Source organism: Notamacropus eugenii, chromosome 3 (genome assembly GCF_028372415.1).
Source record: "Notamacropus eugenii isolate mMacEug1 chromosome 3, mMacEug1.pri_v2, whole genome shotgun sequence".
Classification (NCBI taxonomy): domain Eukaryota; kingdom Metazoa; phylum Chordata; class Mammalia; order Diprotodontia; family Macropodidae; genus Notamacropus; species Notamacropus eugenii.
This window is the reverse complement of record NC_092874.1, coordinates 97,931,402-97,953,144: the sequence shown is the minus strand read 5'-3', so window position 1 is coordinate 97,953,144 and position 21,743 is coordinate 97,931,402. Positions and strand designations below refer to the sequence as shown.

The window sequence follows — 21,743 nt, the reverse complement described above, 5'->3', positions numbered from 1 at the left end:
GCCGGGACTTAGGGGAGGGGGGTCTGGTTCCGTCTCTGGGGAGGCGCTCAAGACCACGAGCAGCTAGTTTCCCACATGACGGAGGTGGCACCTGGGGGCGGATGGGAGGAGAAGAGGCGGCGAGCCCGGGGAGGCTGCGCTTGGCACAGGGAGCACTCTGGCCGCGGAGCTGGGCTGCTTCGGGGGCCATCGCGCCAGGTGTTCCGACAAGCCCAGTTCACCATCACGGGCAGTCCTGAGAGTTGTCCACCTGAGAGGTGAAGTGAGTGAATTGGTCAAGGTCTCACGGCTCTGGCAGAGCCAGGACTCAAACCTGCAGATCCGTTTTTCTTTCCACTGCCTCCTTGAGTTTAAAAGCCTTTGCTTAAAATAATAATAATAATGATAAATAGTGAAAACAGGCACTGATTTTTTTAAAAATGGAATAAACGAATTCTGACAGAATATTAACGATATTTCGTGAAGTATATACAAATCTGTACTTTTCGGTGCTTATGTTTCAAAAATTAAGAAATGAATACTACTTTTACACAAAAAATTAAATATAAAAGCCAAAAGAAGTTATTTGAAAACATCATTATATGCTTGTAAGTCTGTATCACAAAGCTAAAACTGTTTTAGTAATCATACTTTTTGTCCCCAAGCAAGGTTTTCTTTTGGAAGAGACAGAGTTTGGCTTACTAGTTTTCCTAATGGAATGTAAGACTCTGGTTCCTGTGGATGATCTACACAACTAATAGAAAAGAGTTACATGCAAGAGCTCAGTAGCAAAACATCAGTATTGGAGGGGATTTATTTAACTGGACAGAAAACCCTTCTGAGGACACCTGATTCTGTGATCATACAAGATAAGTCAGTGAATGAAAAGGCAGTTTATTAAGAAATTACTATGTGCGAGGCACTGTGCTAAGTGCTGGAGATACAAATAGAAAAGCAGGATAGTCCCTGTTTTCAAGGAGCTCATGTTCTAATGGAGGAAACAATACATAAATCGTGCGAAGTTCCATTGGTCCTTAACCTTAGAATGCAACAGCAAAGCATATGGTCATGCATCTTCTTTAATACTTCTGATAAAATCATCTTCATTTCTGCTGTTGAACCTTTGGATGGTATCAAGGATTTTGGCAGTAAAAACTTTAATTAGATGTGGCTGCTGAAAAGCTAGATCTGTAGCACTTGCATAGGCGACTGTCAGGCAGCACTGCCATAGTGTTGTTTCCTGAGATGACATCTTTGAGGACTGAGTTGGGGCCAGGATTGGTGGTCTGGGGCACTGCTATTCCCAAGACTCCTGGCTTCAGAGACCTACCTTATAAATACCTTCAGAGTTATAGGGGAGATAGTGGTGGTGATGGTTTGACTTGCCTATTATGTGCTCCTCTGCATTCCTTCCTCTTTGGCGGTTAACAGGTGGTAGGGATAGTTGACCCCTTCTCCACAGGAATGACTTTTCTATAACTTTTCTTCTTTACCTGCTACACATCTTCCCCAGGATCCTATGTGGTTTTCTAGGATTCACGCTGTACATCCGAAACCAGGAAAGAACTCAAGGTGTGCTATAGAGTAAAACCACTTCCTGCTGTGGTGAACACCCCCCACCCCCCAGAGATATACATTTGCTTTATCTTAGTTTATCATCTTGCACTTCAAGCCCCTTGTGAACAGAGAAAGAAGTTAGGGTTGTTGATAAGGAGTCAGGCATTCTACAGCTCATGGAGAACCTACCTTTCTTCAGGACCCACACCTTTCACAATATTCATGATACCCATGAAGGACAAGGTCTGGGTTTGCTCCGCAACATGTTAACATATTAAAGGTATGTCAGTATATTTGAGAGACTTTTTATTTAAAACTTCAAATAAAAATCTTTGTATTATTGATTCAGGAATTCTAGCTGTAGATTGAAACCTATCCATGCCTCCCCATTCTGTGTGACTCTTTTCCATGATTTTCCAAAAGTTCACCATAATGATACACCCAATGTATTAGATGCTTTCTGAGCTTTTTCCTGACATTGAGGGTACCAGTGGAGCACAATGGTTATCTGTTAGTCATTGCTAGTTCTTGCCACATGGCCAACCCATCTTCTCTTTCTGTGACACAATTCCTTGATGATGCCCTTTATTCATGTTCTTATGTAGAGTTCTGCATTGGTTTTATGTTTGGCCCACTCATACGCCCATATGTCTCAACATTGCCATCTGTGTAATATTCATCTTTAGTTATTTGGAGGCAGAGGTATTCCACTTCTCACTACTATGTAGCAACATTGGCAAGATGATAGGATTGAAAATGGGTCTTTTTTCTATGGGAAGCTTGAGGTCAGTTTATACTGAACCCAGATAGCAGAAAGGCTTTGCTGTTTCTCAGAAACAATCCTAGCCACTCTCTCCCTCCTTTTCAACTCTGGGCCCAGCTCAACATTCATCTATGCACACACACAATCTCTCATCCAAATACACATTTAAATATGGCCAACGGACATAGTCTTTCCTTTGTGAATAAAGAGACCACACTCCTTTGCGTGAGTACAGATCTCTTCCAGGAGACTCAGTAATGTCCTGGGGCTTGATGCAGTCAGCATAATGTCATCTACAAAGTGGAGCTTCTAGAGGAGCTCACCATCCACAGGCGATTCCTCCTCCACCGGACTCTGTACTGCATCTCTTCTGTCACAGAAGCAGTTATCTTTGGTGAGCATTCATCTCCTTATTTTGTATATCTCCGCATGTTTATTATTAGAGGGTCATTACACAACAATATTTCTGTTGTTACAAATTCCAGGGAATGCTGAAAGATCTTCATATCTTTGTGAAAGATACTTTTCCTGTGAAAGTCTCTGTAAAGAAGTGTTTTATTCTGTCAAAGGAAATGTTTTTTTATAATCAACAAATAATAAGCTCAATGGAATCGTAATATTCTCTACATCTTTCTTAATTAAGAGATGGTAAAAATGTGGTCTATTGTTGAATATCACTTGAGAAAGCCTGTATAGTCCTAATAATATCTTTATCAAGGATGGCCAGTCCATTTGTAGATATCTCTTTAAGATTTTGTATAGATGTTATTTGTTTTTCTTTTTCTTTGTTTTTCTTGCCTTCTCAGTGGGTAGGGGAGAAGGGCAGGGCAGGTAAGGAGAGAATTTGGAACTGAAAATAAAATTAAATTTTAAAAAAGGTTTTGTATAAATGGAAAAACTAGGTTAATAGTTACTCATCTAAAGCATCTATATCCAGGGTTCTTGTGAGTATCAAATAAGCTAATATTTGTACAGCACTTATCATATTGACTGGCATGAAGTAAATGCTTTTTTAACATTATTATTATTCACCTTTTTTCAGTATTTAGACTTTTTTTTGCATACTTTTGATATCCTCCCTTTCAGATACTTTGTATATTGGTCTCCTAAAACCCCCACAACAGTATCATTTCCACCACAAATCCCTTCTGTATATACTTGGTCCATCCTAGCAGCTCTTCCTGTCTTTGTTCTCCTTAATGCCATTTTTTTACATCTTTTATAAGCACCTTCAGAACTGATGTTAAGACCCAAGTGTAGTGGCCTACTCATCCTTAACTGAGAAAACTGTTTGTCAAAATGACTTTTGCAAATCTTTTCCATTTTTCTGCTTGTGTAGTCCTTCCATTTTCATGTCTTTGGTGGCTTTGTTTAATTGGATATCTTTCCACACTTAATGTAAACTTGTTTTCCTTAACTGCTTGCTCTCCTTCATGAGATGAAACTGCTCCTAATCGTTCATTAATCTTCTTCATAGTGTAATATCTGTCCCAGTACTACTTCCTCATCTGCCACTTAAATTGGCAGGCCTAGTCCCCAGAAGGTGACCAAATTCTGTCAGTGTTCTGGGGCAGTCTTAAGGAGCTGGTGTTCTTTCTGGTGTTGTTGCTCACAAGATCCACTGGTGTGTTTCCACTAATTTTCAGCCTGACAGAATTATCTCTTAGTAAACGTTAAGATCAGATAGCAAAACCCAAAGGTACAAAAACACTCCCCAAGTCTAGGGCACTTTCTCCCACATCTCTATTCAAGGTCCTGGGAGGGTGTGCACAGACTTAAAGTATAGAGGGAGTGAGGCCTTCAGTGAAGACATTCAACTCCTGGTCATTGGAAATCTTCTTTCATCATCTTCTCATGCAGTTCTCTTTTGACAAGGCTCTCTGCTGGGTACTTTTAAAGATTTCCATAGCTGGAGTTTCATGAGAATCACATTCTGAACCTATTTTTCCTCATGCATCTATACTCCAGTCTGGAGATGTTGTTTTTTCTTGGTCCTGCCTTTCTGATCCCAGCTGGATGCACTCTATGCTAGTGGTCCCATCTCTCAGGTGATATGGGGATTTGTGGGGGTGGGGGTGGGAGAGAGAGGAAAGAGAAAGATACACAAAAGTTCAGGGGTTTGATTCTAACTCTTAAACTGTAATCTTTATAACTCAGCTTTCACCACTTGACTGATTCACCATTTGACTGATTCACCACTTGACTAACAGACTGAACTGGTTTGCTGATTTTGTACATAGCCCAGTGTGTGACTTGATTTTCTCAACACAATCACAAGATGTTTTCTGTGTGATACTGTCTGTTTTTCCTTCTCAAAGCTATATAATTGGCTCAAATTGGTTAAAGATTTATTCACACCTAGTTTATACCATTCATTTGTTCATTCCTTTGAGATTTATGTGCCTGGAACTAATGTAATTGCATTCTCTGGGCCTGCCTTTACCATGAAATTTTATAGACAAGTTGGAGGCTTCTTCCGTGTTTCTGTGGTCTCCTTATTATAACAATTAGTTTACGTTGGTCATACTTCTGAGTGAAATTATTATAATTGGTGTTAACATGTGTTTTATTTATATATATATATATATACATACATACATACATAAAATATGTGTTAATGTCAATATAAACTGATGCTATCAGTTTTTGTTCATTTCCTATTTTTTATTTTTAATGAGTTCTTTAATTCAAGATTCAGTCATTTAAATTATATCCAATTTTTTTCTCATTATTATTCCCATATTTTGTGTTGTTTGTGTGTTTAAACAAATTTAGATATTAGTTCTGATTAGTTGATGGTCAGGATGTACCACAGACAGCTGACTCAGAGATCTTCCACATCAACAAAAAGTCTTTTTCCTGTCTTTTAAAATTAAATCTACACAATTTAAAGGCAAAAAAAGGTGGAAAAAAAACATGAAAGAGCACAAGGAAGCTTAGATGAAAACAAAGACAAGTAAAGCAGTTTTGTTAGTAATGTGGTAAGTTTAATATACGTTTCTTGAGAATTACAGAAGTAACAGAATATTACAGTTTCATATACAATCCTCTCTTATGGATTGGAATTAAATTTATAATAAAATAATTTTTCGAACAAAGTCAATTGTGAATTTTGGTGTCTGTATTGTTTGAGGTTTTGATGAAAACTTAAAGTCCTAGGAAAGTATTTTTGCAATATTATTATCTGAAAAAAAATTATATTTGGGGATGTCTTTTGAAAATTGGCAGTGAAGATAAGAAGCAAAATATCACTGAAATGAATGTTTTTCACTTATGATTTCAGGTGCCCATGACATTTGATGATATAGCCATGTATTTCTCAGAGCAAGAATGGAGGAAACTTGTTGAGTGGCAGAAAGAGCTTTATAAGCATGTAATGAAAACCAATTATGAGACACTTATTTCCCTTGGTAAGATATGTTTATGTAAATTAAAACTTCATGTGTGTGACTCTCATGGAATCAGATTGTGGAAGATATATTGAGACCAAAGAGGCTTTCTGTGTTCCTTCTGATGATTGTGCTCAAAAATCTACCCCAGAAAGATGGTTTTTCATTAAACTATTTTTTTAAAGCTTTGATAAATAAATACTTAAGCCTTTATCATAATTTAAGAGAATTGGATCCAATGATAATGCAAGGTCTACAATGTCTAGAAGTTGAGAATTGTATTCTTTATTCATGCTGAGCTGGCTATTATGTCTAAATTAGTTCAGATCATATTGTTAATACAGTATTCTCTACATGTTATAGTAGCCTGGGCTCACTACAGCCCAGTGGCGCTACAGTTGGTTCAGTTAAAACATTTCAGAAAAGAAGATTTATTTACCACAGAAAGGTTGTTCAGCAAAGATGTTACAGTAGTTCCAATGGATGCAGCCATTTCTCACCTCCCCATTTGCCAGCCATGGTATTCTGAATTGACTGTCAACTCACAGTGACAAGGAAGGAGTCTTAGGAGCACCAGCTCCTGGTGTATTTGGCTGTTATGCCTTGAAAGATCAGAAACGCTGCCTTAACAGTTAGAACTGTAAGTTAGAACCAGTTAAGTCTTCAGGGAAATTTCCTCGCTCTTTTAGGGAGAAACTAGCTTAGTGTATGTGGCAGGGGTCTTCCAAGAGTTGGGGGGAAAAGAGGCTCAGCTCTGTGGAGTGAGGCGGTAAATGAGATAATAATTGTAATGTCCTTATTATTAGCATAGTACTGGTCACATAATAAGTACTATTTAAATGTTAGCTCCTCTTTCCTTTATTGTTGTTGTTATCATTTGTTTCTATTCAACACAGAAGAAAATGATGTTTGTCTGACATGACCCTTCATTAATTTACTTGCCCAGGATCATATAGCTAGTGACAGAGCACAAATCAGTATCCAGATTCCCTGTCTACAGATCCACTACACTTTCATCTATAGTTGGTCTTGCTTCTTATTAAATGACAGTACAAGAAATAAACAGTAGTTCAGTGCCTCCATTCCAGAGACAAGGCAGTGAACAGATAATTACAAAGTGAATAGTAAAGGTAGCATATGTTGTAGGATTTGAGTAAAGGGAGACATCTCTATGAGTTTGAAGTGGTAATACAAACAGAAGTGAGCTAGATAGGATATGTAGTTGTGTAGTATGGAAGCTGGCAAACTAGGCAGAGGATCAGATCCAACCTTCCATGTGACCCATAAGCTAAGAATGATTTTTACATTTTAAAATACAATAAAACATAATATTAAAATGTAAAAATCATTCTTATCTAGAGGCCCTTCCACCAGTTTGTTGACCTCTGGTCTAGCATGTAATAAATAATGGGAATGGAAAGTGAAAACTGTGATGAGACATTTTAATTTCACTTTTTATGAATGCCTATGTTTCAAAAAATCAATAATTCTTTCTCTGACATATATATATTTATTTTGTGATAAAGCCCCAAGATAATCTAGTAAAAGGAGCAATGGATTTGGAATCAAAAGATCTGGGTTCCAGTCCCAGCTCCAGTACTTAGGAAGCATGTAACCTGGTTCAGCACTAAAGCTTTCTCTCTTTGCCTTAATTACTGCTCTGTAAAGTGAAATATTTGCATCAAACAGGCAAAGATGACAAGATACAGAAATAGTTATGGCAAGACAAGCATACTAATAAATGGTTGTTGGAGATGTGAACTGGTCCAACTGTTTTGGAAAATAATTTGAATTTTGTGAGGAAAGTCACTAAACTATTCATTGTCTTTATTCAGTGATCCCACTACTGCTCAAAATTCTAATTTATCCCATATATCCCTTGAAGGTGGAAGACAAAGACTCTATGTTTGGCAGAATAGTCAGTTACACTTTTCGTGGCAGCAAAAAACTGGAATGTGAATGCTCATTCACTGAGGACAAATTGTGTTACCTGAAATGATGAACATGAGGAATTCAGAGAGACCTGGGAAGACTTGTATAAATTATCACAGTGAAATAAACAGAATCAGGAAAATAGTATTCATAGTGACTACAGTGGGGGGAAAGGGAAGAGTAGGAGGGAAAGAAAATAGATTTTTTTAATTGAAAAAATGAAGTTAAAAAAATTAAGATCAGTAATTGAGTTCTGTTTACTAAAAGTGATACAGAAGAAGCATAAAGCAAAATCTTCACTTTAAATCTAGTTGAGAAATAATGTTTACATAAGTGAAAAAGGTAGAGGACAACATAAGATTATTACAGATTTAAGTATCCAATTTAATGATATTAGTTCATAGATTTAGAGCCAGAAAGGACCTCAAGGGTCATTTAGTCCAGCCTCTTCATTTTACATATGGAGAAATTGAGGCTGAGAGATGGGAGTGACATGGCTAGAAGATCTATAGAAATTCATGCAAGAGTTTCCTGTCATCTGTCTTAATTGCAGAAGACTTCATGATGGCTGAGATAATGGAGGTTTGAAAAAGAAATATGACTATTATTGTAGGGGAGGATATAGGAAGACATTTTGAATTGGAGTAAGAGTTATGAGCAGAAATGCAGGCATGAATGTGTAGCATTTATGTACAGAGACTGTTCAGACAGAAGAAGAAAATTGATATTGAGGTATATTGAGGGAAATAATTTATTAAGGACAGGTAAGTTCAGTTTGTTAAGAGCTGGAATGCTCACTTGAGAAGTTTTCACTTAACCTAACAAGTAATGGGGAGACTTGCCAAATTCTTAAATTTTAGAAAAGTATATGATAAGAATAATATTTTAGAAAGGGTTCTTTTGCTTTGCCATGGATTTTCTATTAGAGGAAGAAAGGTAAGGGGGACAGCAATTGAAGCATAAATGATGTCATGGCTAAACATGATAGCAGTGGGAATGCAGAGAAAGGAGTTCAATCCAAGAGATATTAAAGAAGAAAAATTAAGAGAATTCAGTGGCTAACTAGACATTGTGGTTTCAAGAAAGGAAGTAATAATTTACCTCAAGTGTTTAAACTGAGAAATAATATGGGATGTTATTGATGCAAAACATAAAGGTAGCTTTGTTAACCAGGGGTGATAAAGAGTGGTGGCAAAGATAATGAGTTCATCTTTAAACACAATGAACTTGAAATGACAACATAATTTGTCATTGGATCTATTTTGCAGGCATTTGGAAATAGAGGACTGGATTGGGCTAGAAACAGAGGTTGACAAGTTATTGCTGACTTTCATGAGAGCAGTTTCAATATAGAATTGAGCCTCCACCCAGCTAAGAAAGGAATATGGGCTATTCTGACTTCCAGCTCAGCAGATTCTCTCTGTTCGGAACAGCCCCAGTCTCTGATGTTTCATGCTTAATCCATTGCCCTAGTCATCTTCTTTACTTTTAACTTGGACTGTCTCATAAGCCATGGGATTCACAGTCAAGCCTATTGGACTCAGTGATGCTTTTGTCACCAGAAATATTGTAGAGAATATTTCAGTGAGAGCCAGATGTTTTGCATTCTCTTAAAATACTTATTTGTAGCTCTTATTTTTAAAAAAAGCATTCTATGGTATCTCTAGCTGACTCAAGGGATATTTATATAATTTTGAAAACAAAAATACTTGTAATCAAATTTATTGAATAATATAGCACCTTCTGAGGTGTGGTTTAAATTTTTTAAAAAATGGATATAAGTAGAACATTAAAAAATAAATAAATTTTTAAAAAATGGATATAAAATCTAAGTTGAGGCATCGTTGTTCAGACATGCAGACTTTTATTCCTTTTCATGATATTCCAGGACCTTATTTTTTTTTCACATCTATCTCCATGCTTTGTTCCTCTAATGAAATGAGAGAACTTTATGAATCACTGAACATATGTTTAAATTGAGTACCAAAGAAACTAAACTGCCTTGCCTCTCTGTGGCCTCTCTGTGCAGACTGTTCAATTTCCAAACCAGATTTAATATCTTTGATTGAACAGGGGGAAGAACCTTTCATCAGAAATCTGAAGGATTCACAGGAAACAAAAACTGCCTTCAATTCCAAAGACTTAAGCCCTGAAGAACAGATGATTGGGGGTAAGTCGTAAGGAACCAGGACCATGAAACTTAAGATGTGTGGTTAGATTTTCCTATATCTATTCCTTGAGTATTCCTTTTCTTTTGGGTCAAAATAAGCCAGGAAATGGTGTTTGATTTTCACTGGGCTATGCACAGACTGAATTCAGTCCTAGGGGAGCCTCTTCTAAAGAGAATGATCAAGCTCTTTTCTCATTGTCTCTGGTTTTTTACTCGACCTCAGAGCCCTGGGAACAGTCACTTAAAGCTTAGGTTTTGCTTATGTGTAGGGTCTCCCCATCTCCCCCCAAATTGAAATTGGAAAGGTATTTGGAGTATGCTGTCAGTCGGGTATAGGACAGCTCTTTGTGTATCCCATGTTCCATCCCATTCTCCCCTTCCCACACCCCCGCCCCCAAAATACTTAAAATACAAAAGATTCCATGCCTTCTGACAATCCAAGCCAGTCTTATCTTCCTGCCTGTCAGTGGTCAAAAAAGTTGTAGTAGCTCCTGGGGTAGGGAGGTGCTTCTTCCATAGAACATCCTGCAGTAAATGTAGAACTCAGGGACTCTCAACCTCTCCAACCCTTCAAAGCTGGAAATGCCCATCTCAAGATTGCTATTGAGTCACCTGTGCTTAGGGGAAGAATAATAGCAGAAGAACCAATAAAGGCCCCAAGGCATAGATTTGAGCTCATTTAGGTAGGACATGTGCTCATTGCCTTGAGGAATCGATAACTGTATGTGTTGGGTAGCAGAAGGAGACACTCCCATAGGAAGTCCCAGAAGAGAGGAAACAGAATAAGGGTAGAAGTTTCTTTCCTTTTGAAGTCTACTGGGTATGTGGCTGTTCCTGGCTCAGTGGCCAATGAGGGGAATTATTGCTTCTTTATTTCAAAGTGCAGAGTTTTTCAACACTGAACCAGAGTCCTTATAGCCTATCAGAAATGGTCCAGGCCCACACAAGAGGGGAGCTCACCTGTTTGTGTATCCCCATTACATGTACAGATGGTCTCCTTTATTAAAATGTAATCTCTTTGAGGACAGGAACTCTTTTATTTTTGTCTTTATATTCTCAGTGTAGTACCTGGCACATATAGTGGGACCTAGATAAATGCTTGTTGATAAATATAAATATTTTTTGATCTTTGATTTTAATTCCAGGACACCACAGATCTGTGCATCCAAGAGAAGTGAAAGGCTACTTAGATAGCCTACAAATTCAGGGTTCCTGTGAGCCCTTACAAGGCACAATGGGAGAAGTTTCTGCTGTATCTGACCAAGAAGCTTCCTTAAGAAACTCGTGCAGCAGAGATACATGGCATCTAATTCCAAAAGGGCATGACACCCTGGAATCAGCTTACTGTGAGAGAAGTCCAGGTCACAAACCCCAGAATCCCTCTGATTACCAGGAAATGTGGCCAGGGCAGAGAGTGCTTCAACCCTGTTCTGTCTGTGGGAAAAGATTCTCATCAAAGAACCATTGGGTAAAACACCAAAAGCTGCATGGAAAAACACAGTCACAGAAACATTCAAGGAGTACCAGGAAAACCAGGAGACAGTCCAATTTCCATTGGCAGCCTAGGCTCCATTGGGAACAAAGGTACTTCCAGTGCAGTGAGTGCAACAAGAGTTTTCGTCTAAAGCAGTATTTGCTCAGACACTTAATTGTGCACACCGAGAAGAGGCCATTCCAGTGCACCAAGTGTGAAAAAACATATCGCCATAAGAGGAGTCTGATCAACCACCAACTTATTCACAATGGAGAAAGACCATTCCATTGTCCTCAGTGTGATAAGAGCTTCCACCAGAAGAGCAACATGAGGGCCCATCAGCGTTGTCAACACCTTGGGGAGAAGCCTTTCTCTTGTGTAGAATGTGGGAAAGGCTTTGCTGAGAAGTCTAAACTCACCAACCACATGAGAGTGCACAGTGGGGAGAAGCCATTCCAGTGTCTTCAGTGTGACAAGAGCTTCCGCCAGAAGGGGCAGCTGCTGAGGCACCAGCGCCTGCACACAGGCCAGATGCCTTTTCCATGTCCTCACTGTGACAAGATCTTCCAACTGAAGGGTGACATGAAGGCTCATCAGCGTGCACACAGTAGGGAGAGGTCATTCTCCTGCAGTGAGTGTGAGAAGGATTTCTCCTACCAGAGTAAACTCACAGAGCACCTCAGGTTACATAGTGGGGAGAAGCCCTTCCAGTGCACCGAATGTGATAAGAGCTTTCGTCTCAAAGACATCTTGAAGGCCCATCAATGCATACACAGGGGAGAAAAGCCATTCTCTTGTGGTGAGTGTGGCAAGAGCTTTAGCAGGCAGTCGAAGCTCACTGAACACAAGAGAGTGCACAGTGGGGAGAAGCCTTTCTGGTGTCAGGAGTGCGGTAAGAGCTTCCGTCTAAAAGGGCAGCTGCTCAGTCACCAGCGCCTACACACAGGGGAGAGACCCTTCCAGTGCCCTGAGTGTGATAAAAGTTACCGTGTGAAGGCTGATATGAAGGCCCACTTGCGCTTACATAGTAGGGAGAGGCCATTCTCCTGTGATTGTGGTAAGGGCTTCACTAAACAGTCTAAACTCATTGAACACATTCGAACACACACAGGAGAGAAGCCCTTCCAGTGTTCTAAATGTGATAAGAGCTTCCGCCTGAAAGGGCAGCTTCTTAGCCATCAGGGCCTCCACACAGGGGAGAGACCTTTCCATTGCCCCGAATGTGACAAGAATTTCCGACAAAAGGGACATCTCCTTAGGCATCAGCGCATTCACAAGCCTGAGAGGCCATTCTCTTGTGGAGAGTGTGGCAAGGGTTTCATTTATAAATCTAAACTTGCCACTCACTTCAGAGTACACACCAAGGGCAAGTCCTGTGATGTCCCAAGTGAAACTAATAGTACACGCAAGCGTTTCCACATATTTGAATTAATAGAAGCTGATTGGAGTTGAGAGAGATGTGACAGAATTGTGGCATCTAAGAGTGGATCTGCATGATGGGCAAAAGTCAGGAAGAGGGACTGATTCTTAACCAACAGGCATAGATGAGATGAAAATTTTTTAGTCTCATTTTTTAAAGGAATGTGTAATCAATCCCACGTCACCCTTCTTGCTTCTTTTCCTGTCATTCTGTTGTTTGAGTTCATCCTCAAATACTGAAACAGCATTGAAACCAATACCTGAATGAGAAATAAGAGAGAAAAATTAAGAAAATAATTCTCCTGTCATTCTCAAGGCTGAAGTGAAGGAGGTGGTTGACATTTGTCTGTTCTGTTTCTTGCAGAGTATGTCCTGCTTTCTGTGCTTATAAAAAATGCCTGTTGTGAGCTTCTTCTCTCCATTATTTCCTATTTTTTCTTCTTGACTCGTGTCTGAGGAAGAGATGGCTCTTCTGCTTGACAAGACCAGCCCTTCTTCTGATTTTTATCCCATCTCATCTCCTTGAGGAGCTTGCCCGACTAGTGATTCATAGATTTAGAGCTGGAAAATACCTTAGAGATCACCTAGAACAGAGGCATCAAACTCAAGTAGAAATAGATGGTCACATACTTACTTAGAAAACCACAAATTATCTCTATTGTGTTTTTATTTTGTCAAACATATTCCAATTACATTTTTATCTGGTTGTAGCTCCAAGTTTGACTCCTCTGATCTAGAACAACTCTATTTTTTTTTAATAAATGAGGAAACTGAGGCCCAGAAAGTGGCTTGCCCCAAAGTCTCCCACATAGTTGCTAAAATTGGGATTCAGACCCCAAATTAGGACCACTCACTGCTATAATTGGAATAAGAGCTCTTTGTGTTTAAGGAGTTTTAAAATGAGAGGGAAAAGTGATCAGTTTTTTCTACCCATTTTTCTTCCTACGTTTGGCAACAAATGCCTCTACATATGAATGATTATGTGGTAACCCAGTGTCTCCACCAGAGTTTAAAAGGAGAAAACTCATGCACAAAATTTGTGTCCAAAAGAGATTTATTAGAGGATCTTACAGCTGGCCAGATATAAGAGAGGGGTATGTTAGTTCTCTAGATGTGTCCAGTTTGGGATGACCAAGAAGTAGCTTCCTCAGAAATGACTTCTTAGCTTTTCCTTTTGGTATAGGAAACTCCCATCTCTGTTACATAGAGATGTTCCCTTTTCATTAGGGCCTTCAGAGGAGTAAGATGTATCTGTTATCTCTACTTCCACCATCTATACTTTGAGATCTTTGAGCACAGTAATTGGGTGAGGGGAATGAGAACTTGGTTTTGGAAAAGTTCTCAGTTTGTTTATAATTTAAAAAAGAGATGTGAAGGATATTTTCTCATCCCATGTGCTGTGGGGATGTTTGGGCCCAGGAGAACACTAATCTATGAAGTGATAAGTGATAATTAAGGAAACCCTCTTGGCTAGTTTTAGGTATGAAAGTAAAAGAAAACAAGAAGCAATTAAAACTGCATAGGTATACAGGATGGTCAATTTTAAATCTTCCCAGACAGGACCAGGAGGGTGGTCTTTGGTTGATCATTGAAGGGAGTATCAGTGACCTTATAGGAGGTGCTTATGGTTTTCTCCCTTGGAATTCCACATATGAACACTAACTCAGCCTCTAAGAGGAGAGGTAAAGTAAACTTGCATTACACAAAGATCCTCACAGAGGAAGGAAGTTCTTAATTATTAATATTGCCATGTATAATGTCTATGTGCATGGATATTGTAACGGGATGAGTTAGAGCTGACCCCTATCCATTTTCAGGACGCCACACTGAGAGCCTGCCTAGATAACCTAGGGGCTTGTCAGTAGGGGTGGAACTAGATGGATTCAGGAGGAAGGGTCTCGTCCTTGTTTGCAACGTGGCAGTTCTTTGTCCTGGCTCCGGATGTCCAGTGGAGAAGACACCCATATAAGGAAAGGTGATAGGTGATAGGTTCAATGTAAAAGGTGATAGGTGATAGGTTCTACGTAGGGCTTAGGAATGTACTTAGGAATGTACGTAGGTAAAACTATAAATGTATGTGCTTTAGAGGAATAAAACGGAGTCTTCACCATCTTTGTCTTCCGCCCCATTTCATTACTCACGAGATCAAGGCCTCTTGCTGGACAAGAGCCTTGGGTCGGGGTTAGGGGTTCCCGTAAGTGGTCTAGGGGACCCCAACAGGATATATTTTCTAAAAGTTTTTTTTTTAGTTCTCATAGTTTTCCCCAGTGTTCCTCCTCTTTTCCCATCTAACAAATAGTATTTTTTATTTTTTAAAGACAAAGAAAAAGAAGGGGGGGGGTGGGGAATGAGCACAACTGATCACTAGCTGAAAAGGTCCAGAAATGTGCAGCTCCTGTGAACTTCCCATTTCCACAAAGGGGTGGGTTGGGAGTGTCTTTTCATATTTCTCCTTTTGAGTCACACTTGATTTTATAATTTTGCTCTGTTTGCTTTTGATTTTGTGTGTGTGTGTGTGTGTGATCTTTTCATTTACATTGTTGTAGTCATTGCATATATTTATTCTTGGCTCTGCTTACTTTACTCTGCATCAATTCATATAAACCTTTCTGTGCTTCTCCATATTCATCATTTCTTATAGCACAGTAATGTTCCATTATATGAATGTATCAGTTTCTTTGGTCATTCTCTAGTCAATGGGCATCTACTTTGTTTTTAGTTCTCTCCTATCCCAAAAAATGTTGCTATAAATATTTTGGTGTATATGATTCTTATCAGTGGCTTTCTTGGAATATGAACCCAGTGGTGGAATCTCTGAGTCAAAAGGTATGGATATTTTAGTCAGCTTTATTTGCATAATTCCAAATTTATTTCCAAAATGCTTGTACCATTTCATAGTATACTAACAATGTTTTAGTGTGCTTATCTTTCCATAACCCCTTCAACATTGAGGAAATATTTCTTCAAGATAGGTGAGATCTGAGAATAGTTTATAAGGAGAGGTTTAAAGAGCCGGTGAAAAGGCTGAAACTGTAGATAAAAAAAAAAAAAGGACAATTAATGGAGCAAGGCTCCTAGATAAGGTCAAAAGGTCCAGAATTATCAAGTGCACTACTGGCCCACTTCTACCTTTCTAACCTTCTTACACTTTATGCCCACATACTCTGCCATCTAATGACAGCCTCCTTGCTTTTCCTCTCTTGAGATATTTCACCTCCCAATTTCATGCATGTTCACTGACTGTCCTTGCCTGGAAGGCTCTCCCTCCTCTTCTCTGGCTCAAGTCTCAGCTAAAATCCCACCTTCTGCAAGAAACACTTTAATGCTAGTGGTTTGCCTCTAAGATAACCTCCAGTTTATCTCCTATATATCTTGTTTTCACATAGTTGATTGCATGTTGTTACCCCTGTTAGAATGTGAATTCCTTGAAGTTTTTTTTTGCTTTTCTTCATATTCCCAGCACATAGTAAGCACAAATAAATGTTTGTTGACTGAATGATGAGCTATATCTTTAAGTAGGTGGATCCAGGGTACCTTGAGGGGTTGCCATCTCTTGGAGAAGCCACTCTGTGAGTTGGAGCTTAGCTGTATGGATTCTATAGATAGTAATCAGGTCATCTGCCAGTGAACAGATATCCTGTGAATCCCCCAAAGTTGTAGAGGAGGTGTGTTTGAGAGCTGTCGCACAATTGAAACTTTCTTACTCATGTGGCTCATGTGTCAGTAGATATGGGGCCAGAAGGGAAGGTATGGGATGTGTACACTCAAAAGGACTGAATGAGAATTGATGAACAAGGGACCACAAGGGAAAAGATGTTTAAAAGAACAGTGGCAGTTATTGATAGCAGCTATTTCTCCTGCAAGCAGTTGTGTCCCCTAAGCAGTCTTGTGGGAAATCATGAACTTGCTGCCAAGAGGTATACCTGGAACAGATTCAAGTTATTGGACAAAGCCAAATGAACAAGATGAGAGAGATGCACAGGAACACAGTCTTCACTTAAGATTGTGTCAGCTCTCCTTGGTTGCAGTGACTTCTTTATTGACGCAGTGAGCTTATTTCTTGCTTCTGGACTTAGGTGAGTCCCATTCACGTTTATATTTGTTTTATAATAAACATTCATATTCAAAATACTGTTGGTAACAGGTGAGCTGATTCAGATATCCTGGAAGTAAGTCAGATTTGGGTTTTTCTAGATTTATCTGGGAGGGGAAATAATCCAAGATGTTTTGTTTAGTCTCCAGGATCAAAGGTGGCATAAGTTCTTATGGAAGTGTTTTTGTCATTTGTAATAAAAAGCAAAGATTAGATGCTTCTGCACTCAAAGGAAGGATGGGGAGCCAAGAGGAATTTGGGATTAGAAAGCAGATTTGAGATTACAGCATTGGTGGGGCAAGGGGATGGTTATAGAAAAGGTCAAGAAATACCTGGCTATTAAATGAAGATCGGGGTAGAAGTAAAGGAAAAAAAATAAGTAACCTGAGACAGACCAGTCAATAAAGAATATGAATTGAGGAGAGATATTTTTATCTAGTTTGAACTATTTTCTAACTCAATTTAAAAATAACCTTGAAAGACTTAAGATCTCTCCTAGATGAAATGACTCCCCATGACACCAGAGGACAAGAAGCATGCTACAACTTCCTGGCAGAAAGGTGATGAACTCAAGGTACAAAATGAGGCATATTTTTGGACATGGCCAATATATGACTTTGTTTTGCTTGACTATGTGCATTTATTACAACGGGTGATTTTTTTTTTTTGGTCCTTTTTCCAGTGGTGGAGTGGGAATGTGTTGAATGAGGGAGAGTTGGGATAGAGACCCTCCCCTCCCCCAAAAAAGAATAGAAGGGATGCTGGAAAGAACCATGACAAGCAGAACAACTTGAAAGTTATATGTTGGGGGGTTTTTTATGTACTTGAAAAGCAAGTTCTAGGTAATAAGAGATTTACAGTTTCATGTATAATCCTCTTCTGTTCTACAGTGTATATGAAATGTTTATATGGTATTCAGAATAAAAAATAAAATGAAATTTTTTTTAAAAAATCAAATAAAATTTATTTCTTTAATACTTTAAATGATTATCCTATCAATATGAGTATTCTCTCCATTGGTGCAGATCTAAGCCTATCCATACCTCCTTATTTTATAGTATTTGTTCATTGATCCTTCACAGAAGATTCACTCAATGAACTGAAAGCATTTTAGACCCTTTTATGTTTTGTAGATGCCAGTGGAGTAATCCATATTCTCCATCCAAACATCCTATCAACACTTGACTGGCCTACCTCCTTTTCTGAGAATAGGTTTCCTCCATAAATTCCTTACATTGTTTCTTGCACCTAAGTCATCATTAGAAATATGCTGCAGCAAATTTGTACCCATCGTGTATTACTCCATTCCCTTTTGAATCACCTACACTCTTAATTCTTTGGAGATTATGGTGACTCAAGATTTGTACCCACAGCAATGGGGGAACATTTTATACTAGGGGGCCTGTTAATATCATTGAAAATACTGCTTGATTTTCCAAATACAATTCTTCCTGTTCATTTGGGAGCTCAACTCATAATCTTTATGGGGTGTCTGTCCCAGCAACATATTGATGTACTAACTCAGTGAACTTCGTCATAGTCTGGAAGATGGACATTTTTCATCCATTTAGTGTTTCCAACATGGATTGTTAAGGATTGCTCTATTTTGATTAATCATGGATCTCATATTAAAGCCCAGTTAGAGCCATGGCATAACCTTAGTACAGGGTAGGAGAGAAGCTCAATTCAATAAATTTCTTGAACTAAAATATGAGGCATATATTATTTGCAATAAGTGCTGGGAATACAGAGATGAAAAATTACATACTTCCTGCTGCTAAGGACCTTGTAATGGGGAGATGAGTCATATATACCTGTTGCACCCACTCTAGTCTACTCCAATTCGTATAAACTTAAAGTTGGGTCCCCATGCAGGCAGATAGGTGGCACAGTGGATAGAGCACTGGGAATGTCATTAGGAAGACCTGAGTTCAAATCCAGCCTCAGATACTAACTGTGTGTTTCTGGGCAAGTCATTTAACCTGTGTCTGCAAAAGGTTGAGGAGAATTAGGATTGGGAAAAGACCATCAGATTTCATAAGTAAAAGATCACACTGATGATTTTGGAGAGGAAGGTTTTAGTTAGGTATTGAGGTAAAAAAAAAAAAACTAGATTGAAAATGGTTGAGGAATGAGAGGAGAAGAAAGGGAGGCAGTGAGCATAGAGAGTTCTTTTCAAGAAGTTTTGGCTGAGAGAGGAAGGAGAGATATAGGACAAGAAGGTCTTTTATGAATGGAGAAATTGAGCATGTTAGAAGAAAGAACCAATTGGTAGGGAAAGGTGGAAGATTTGAGAAAAAGAGGGGGATGGTTAAGGTTGTAACTGCTACATAAGACAGGAGACCACCTCCTCAAGAACAAAACATTGATTGGAACACAGGTCCCTTGCATTACAAGGATAACATAAGCACTTCCATATGACACCCTAAGAAGGAGTACATAATACAATTAACACAGATACTTTTCCTGTGGAAAACTTTTCCTCAAGAAAAGATGAAGACCACCATAAAAGAAATTTCTTTTATGTAAACCTAAATAACTTCATCTTTCTTACATTCTAGAGAGTCACTTTGGTATTACTTTCACTGAGCTAACAATCCAAAGCTCCCAAAGACATAAACATCAGCCTTTTCTACTCCTGGCATCCCCATTACACTCCATCCCTGGACTTAAGTAATACCACACAGTTCAGCAGCATATTGCTAGGAGCTGTCCCTTGTCATAGTGCTGACAACTCAGGCTCAGTTTCACTTCTACCTCCTGACCCTGGTGTTCCTAACTTCCTGTTAACTACAATGCTAACTTCAAGGAGGTAGAATTGTAGCAGGACCTTAAAGGATGAGTAGGATTTCAATATGCAATCTTAGAGGTTGGGAAAGGAGGGACATAACTTTTCATATAGTTTAAGGACATGAAGGATTTGACATTTTGTTTAGCTTAAGGACATGAAGGATTTGACATTTTGTTTAGCTTTAGAGGATAGTGTAGGAAAGCCTGAGTAGAATTATTGGTAGAAGGTACAAGGTATTTTAGCTTGATATAAGGAAGAACTTAACAGTATGTTCAAAAATGGATTGTACTGCCTTGTGAAATAGTGATTTCACCCTCACTGGTAGTGTTGAGATAGGGTAGATGACCTCTGATGTTGAAGTGATTTCTGAGTAAGAGGCTGAATTATAAGACTTAAAAGAGTAATAAGAGTAAGAGATCTCCAAAATTCATTCCAGTTCTAACATTGCATGATTTTGTGAGTCCTTTTAACCACATACAAGGAAGTGTACTAGGGAGTTAGAGGACAAAGAATACAATCTGTTCTCAGGTAGGGAACTTGGAGAAAGTCAAACCGAAATAGGAGATTGGGCAGCTAGGTGGTGCAGTGGATAGAGCACCAGTGCAGGAGTCAGGACGACCTGAGTTCAAATGTCACCTCAGACATTTGACACTCACTAGCTGTGTGACCTTGGGCAAGTGACAACCCCAATTGCCTCATCCTGGGTCATCTCCAGTCATCACCGGATTCAGATGGCTCTGGAGGAGAAATGAGGCTAGTGACCTGCACAGCCCTCACTCAAAAAACAAAAGTCAAGTGCAAGTCATGTCATTATTTCTCTGATGATATGGTCTTCTTCAGCAACGAAGGACGAACACACACAGAGATTCATGAGATGGAGAAAGGTTGTAGAAAGAACTCAAATGGAACTCATCCTTTTCCCCTCAAAACTTCCCCTTGTCTGATTCATTTCAGTCAGTTCTAGCATCGTTATCCTGGTCACCTCGATTTTGCACCTGGCAGCCATCCTTAACTGCCTCCCTCTGTAAACATCCAACCATTTGCTAAGTAACAGCTGATTTTTCCTTTGTATTGACTCTGGCATCTGTCCCTTTCCACTCCTGCCATTACCCTTAACCAGCCCCTCTCTCTCAGCATCACACCATCTCTACTTAATGTCTTCTAAGTGGGTGTTCTGGGCAGCCAGGTGGTGCAACGTATAGAGAGAGGACCCTGGAATCAGGAAGACTTCGTGTTCCTGAGTTCAGATGGGAACTTAAGACACTATCTCTATGACCCCTCGGTAAATCAACTAACCCTGTTTGCCTCAGTTTCCTTATCTGTAAAATAAGCTGGAGAAGAACCGGGAAACCACTCCAATGTCTTTGCCAAGGAAACCCCAAATGAGTTCTGCAAACGAAAGTCTGCGCAGTTCTCCCTCACCGTAACCCTCCTCCGCCGTCACTGCTGGCGTAATCATCTCAGAATGTTACCTGGCATGCCTCTCCCTCTGGCCTAAAACTGCAAGGGCTCTCCAGCCCGGAGGGACGAAGTCCAGACTCTCTCTGTTGTTGGCCCCCACCCACTCTTCCCGTATTTCCGGCGGGTTTGCTCCGGGTTCTTTCACTAGCCAGGCCCGTTCTCGCCCCTCCTCGTTGTTTCTTGGCCCTTTGGTCTAATCCCCCACGCCCACGGGGACCGCAGGAGGCGCTGCCGGACTGGAGCCTTTCCCGGGCCTTGGCAGGGGGTGGGGTGGTGGAGTGGACAGATGGGGGGCGGGAGGAGGAGCAGATTCCCAGGATGCCACGCGTATCCCTGGCAACAGACAACTGCGGCCTGACGTGGTGCGGAGGGACGATCTGCGGCTGCGCCGAGCGAAGCCGCGGTGGAGGCGGAGGTAGAGAGGACGGGTCACCTGGTTCGCCAGCCTCTGCTGACACCCCGAGGGGTTGGGGCCGGCGGCGGGGGGAGGGGGAGGGGTGGGGGGTGAGCAGCGCGGGCGTAGGAGAGGCTGGAGCCCCGGCAGACTTAGACAGGGAGGAGGAGGAAGAGGAGAAGGAGCGGGAGGTCCTGGGGTGACCCGAGGGAGTCTCGGAGCTCTGACTTGGGGTCCCCGAAAGGGCCTTCCAGGGCCCAAGTGTGAGTTGCCCCGGACTCGGCCTTCCTGGGCACCAACCCTGACCTTGGGGCACGGGGA

At 40.1% G+C, this 21,743-nt stretch overlaps 2 protein-coding genes and 1 long non-coding RNA gene across 4 annotated transcripts in view; 2 read left to right on the top strand and 1 right to left on the bottom strand.

Moving 5' to 3' along the window:
* Nucleotides 1-44: 44 nt before the first annotated feature.
* On the top strand, nucleotides 45-16,390 carry LOC140533076 (uncharacterized). The gene is made up of 4 exons (XM_072652406.1): nucleotides 45-2,693; nucleotides 5,583-5,709; nucleotides 9,650-9,790; nucleotides 10,936-16,390. The coding sequence occupies exons 2-4, from the start codon at nucleotides 5,589-5,591 to the stop codon at nucleotides 12,714-12,716; spliced, it is 2,043 nt and encodes a 680-aa protein (XP_072508507.1). The 5' UTR covers nucleotides 45-2,693; nucleotides 5,583-5,588; the 3' UTR covers nucleotides 12,717-16,390.
* On the bottom strand, nucleotides 15,177-21,396 carry LOC140533078 (uncharacterized). Its single transcript, XR_011976787.1, has 2 exons — nucleotides 21,040-21,396; nucleotides 15,177-15,713 (listed from the first exon to the last, which is right to left on the bottom strand). It is a non-coding gene; the product is annotated as an uncharacterized lncRNA (long non-coding RNA).
* LOC140533075 (uncharacterized) overlaps nucleotides 21,378-21,743 on the top strand; it is a 37,629-nt gene continuing 37,263 nt past the window's right edge. For both annotated transcript variants that reach the window (XM_072652401.1, XM_072652402.1), the window contains exon 1: nucleotides 21,378-21,443. The gene's annotated coding sequence lies outside the window, so the exon portion shown is untranslated. The remainder of the gene's footprint in view (nucleotides 21,444-21,743) is intronic.

What these genes read in the sequence shown, in the direction of transcription:
- LOC140533076 (XM_072652406.1), top strand. Translation starts at nt 5,589, where the DNA reads ATGACATTTGATGATATAGCCATGTATTTCTCAGAGCAAGAATGGAGG. An exon ending in TGAGACACTTATTTCCCTTG is followed by an intron (nt 5,710 to 9,649) that starts GTAAGATATGTT and finishes CTCTCTGTGCAG; the next exon opens with ACTGTTCAATTTCCAAACCA. An exon ending in TGAAGAACAGATGATTGGGG is followed by an intron (nt 9,791 to 10,935) that starts GTAAGTCGTAAG and finishes TTTTAATTCCAG; the next exon opens with GACACCACAGATCTGTGCAT.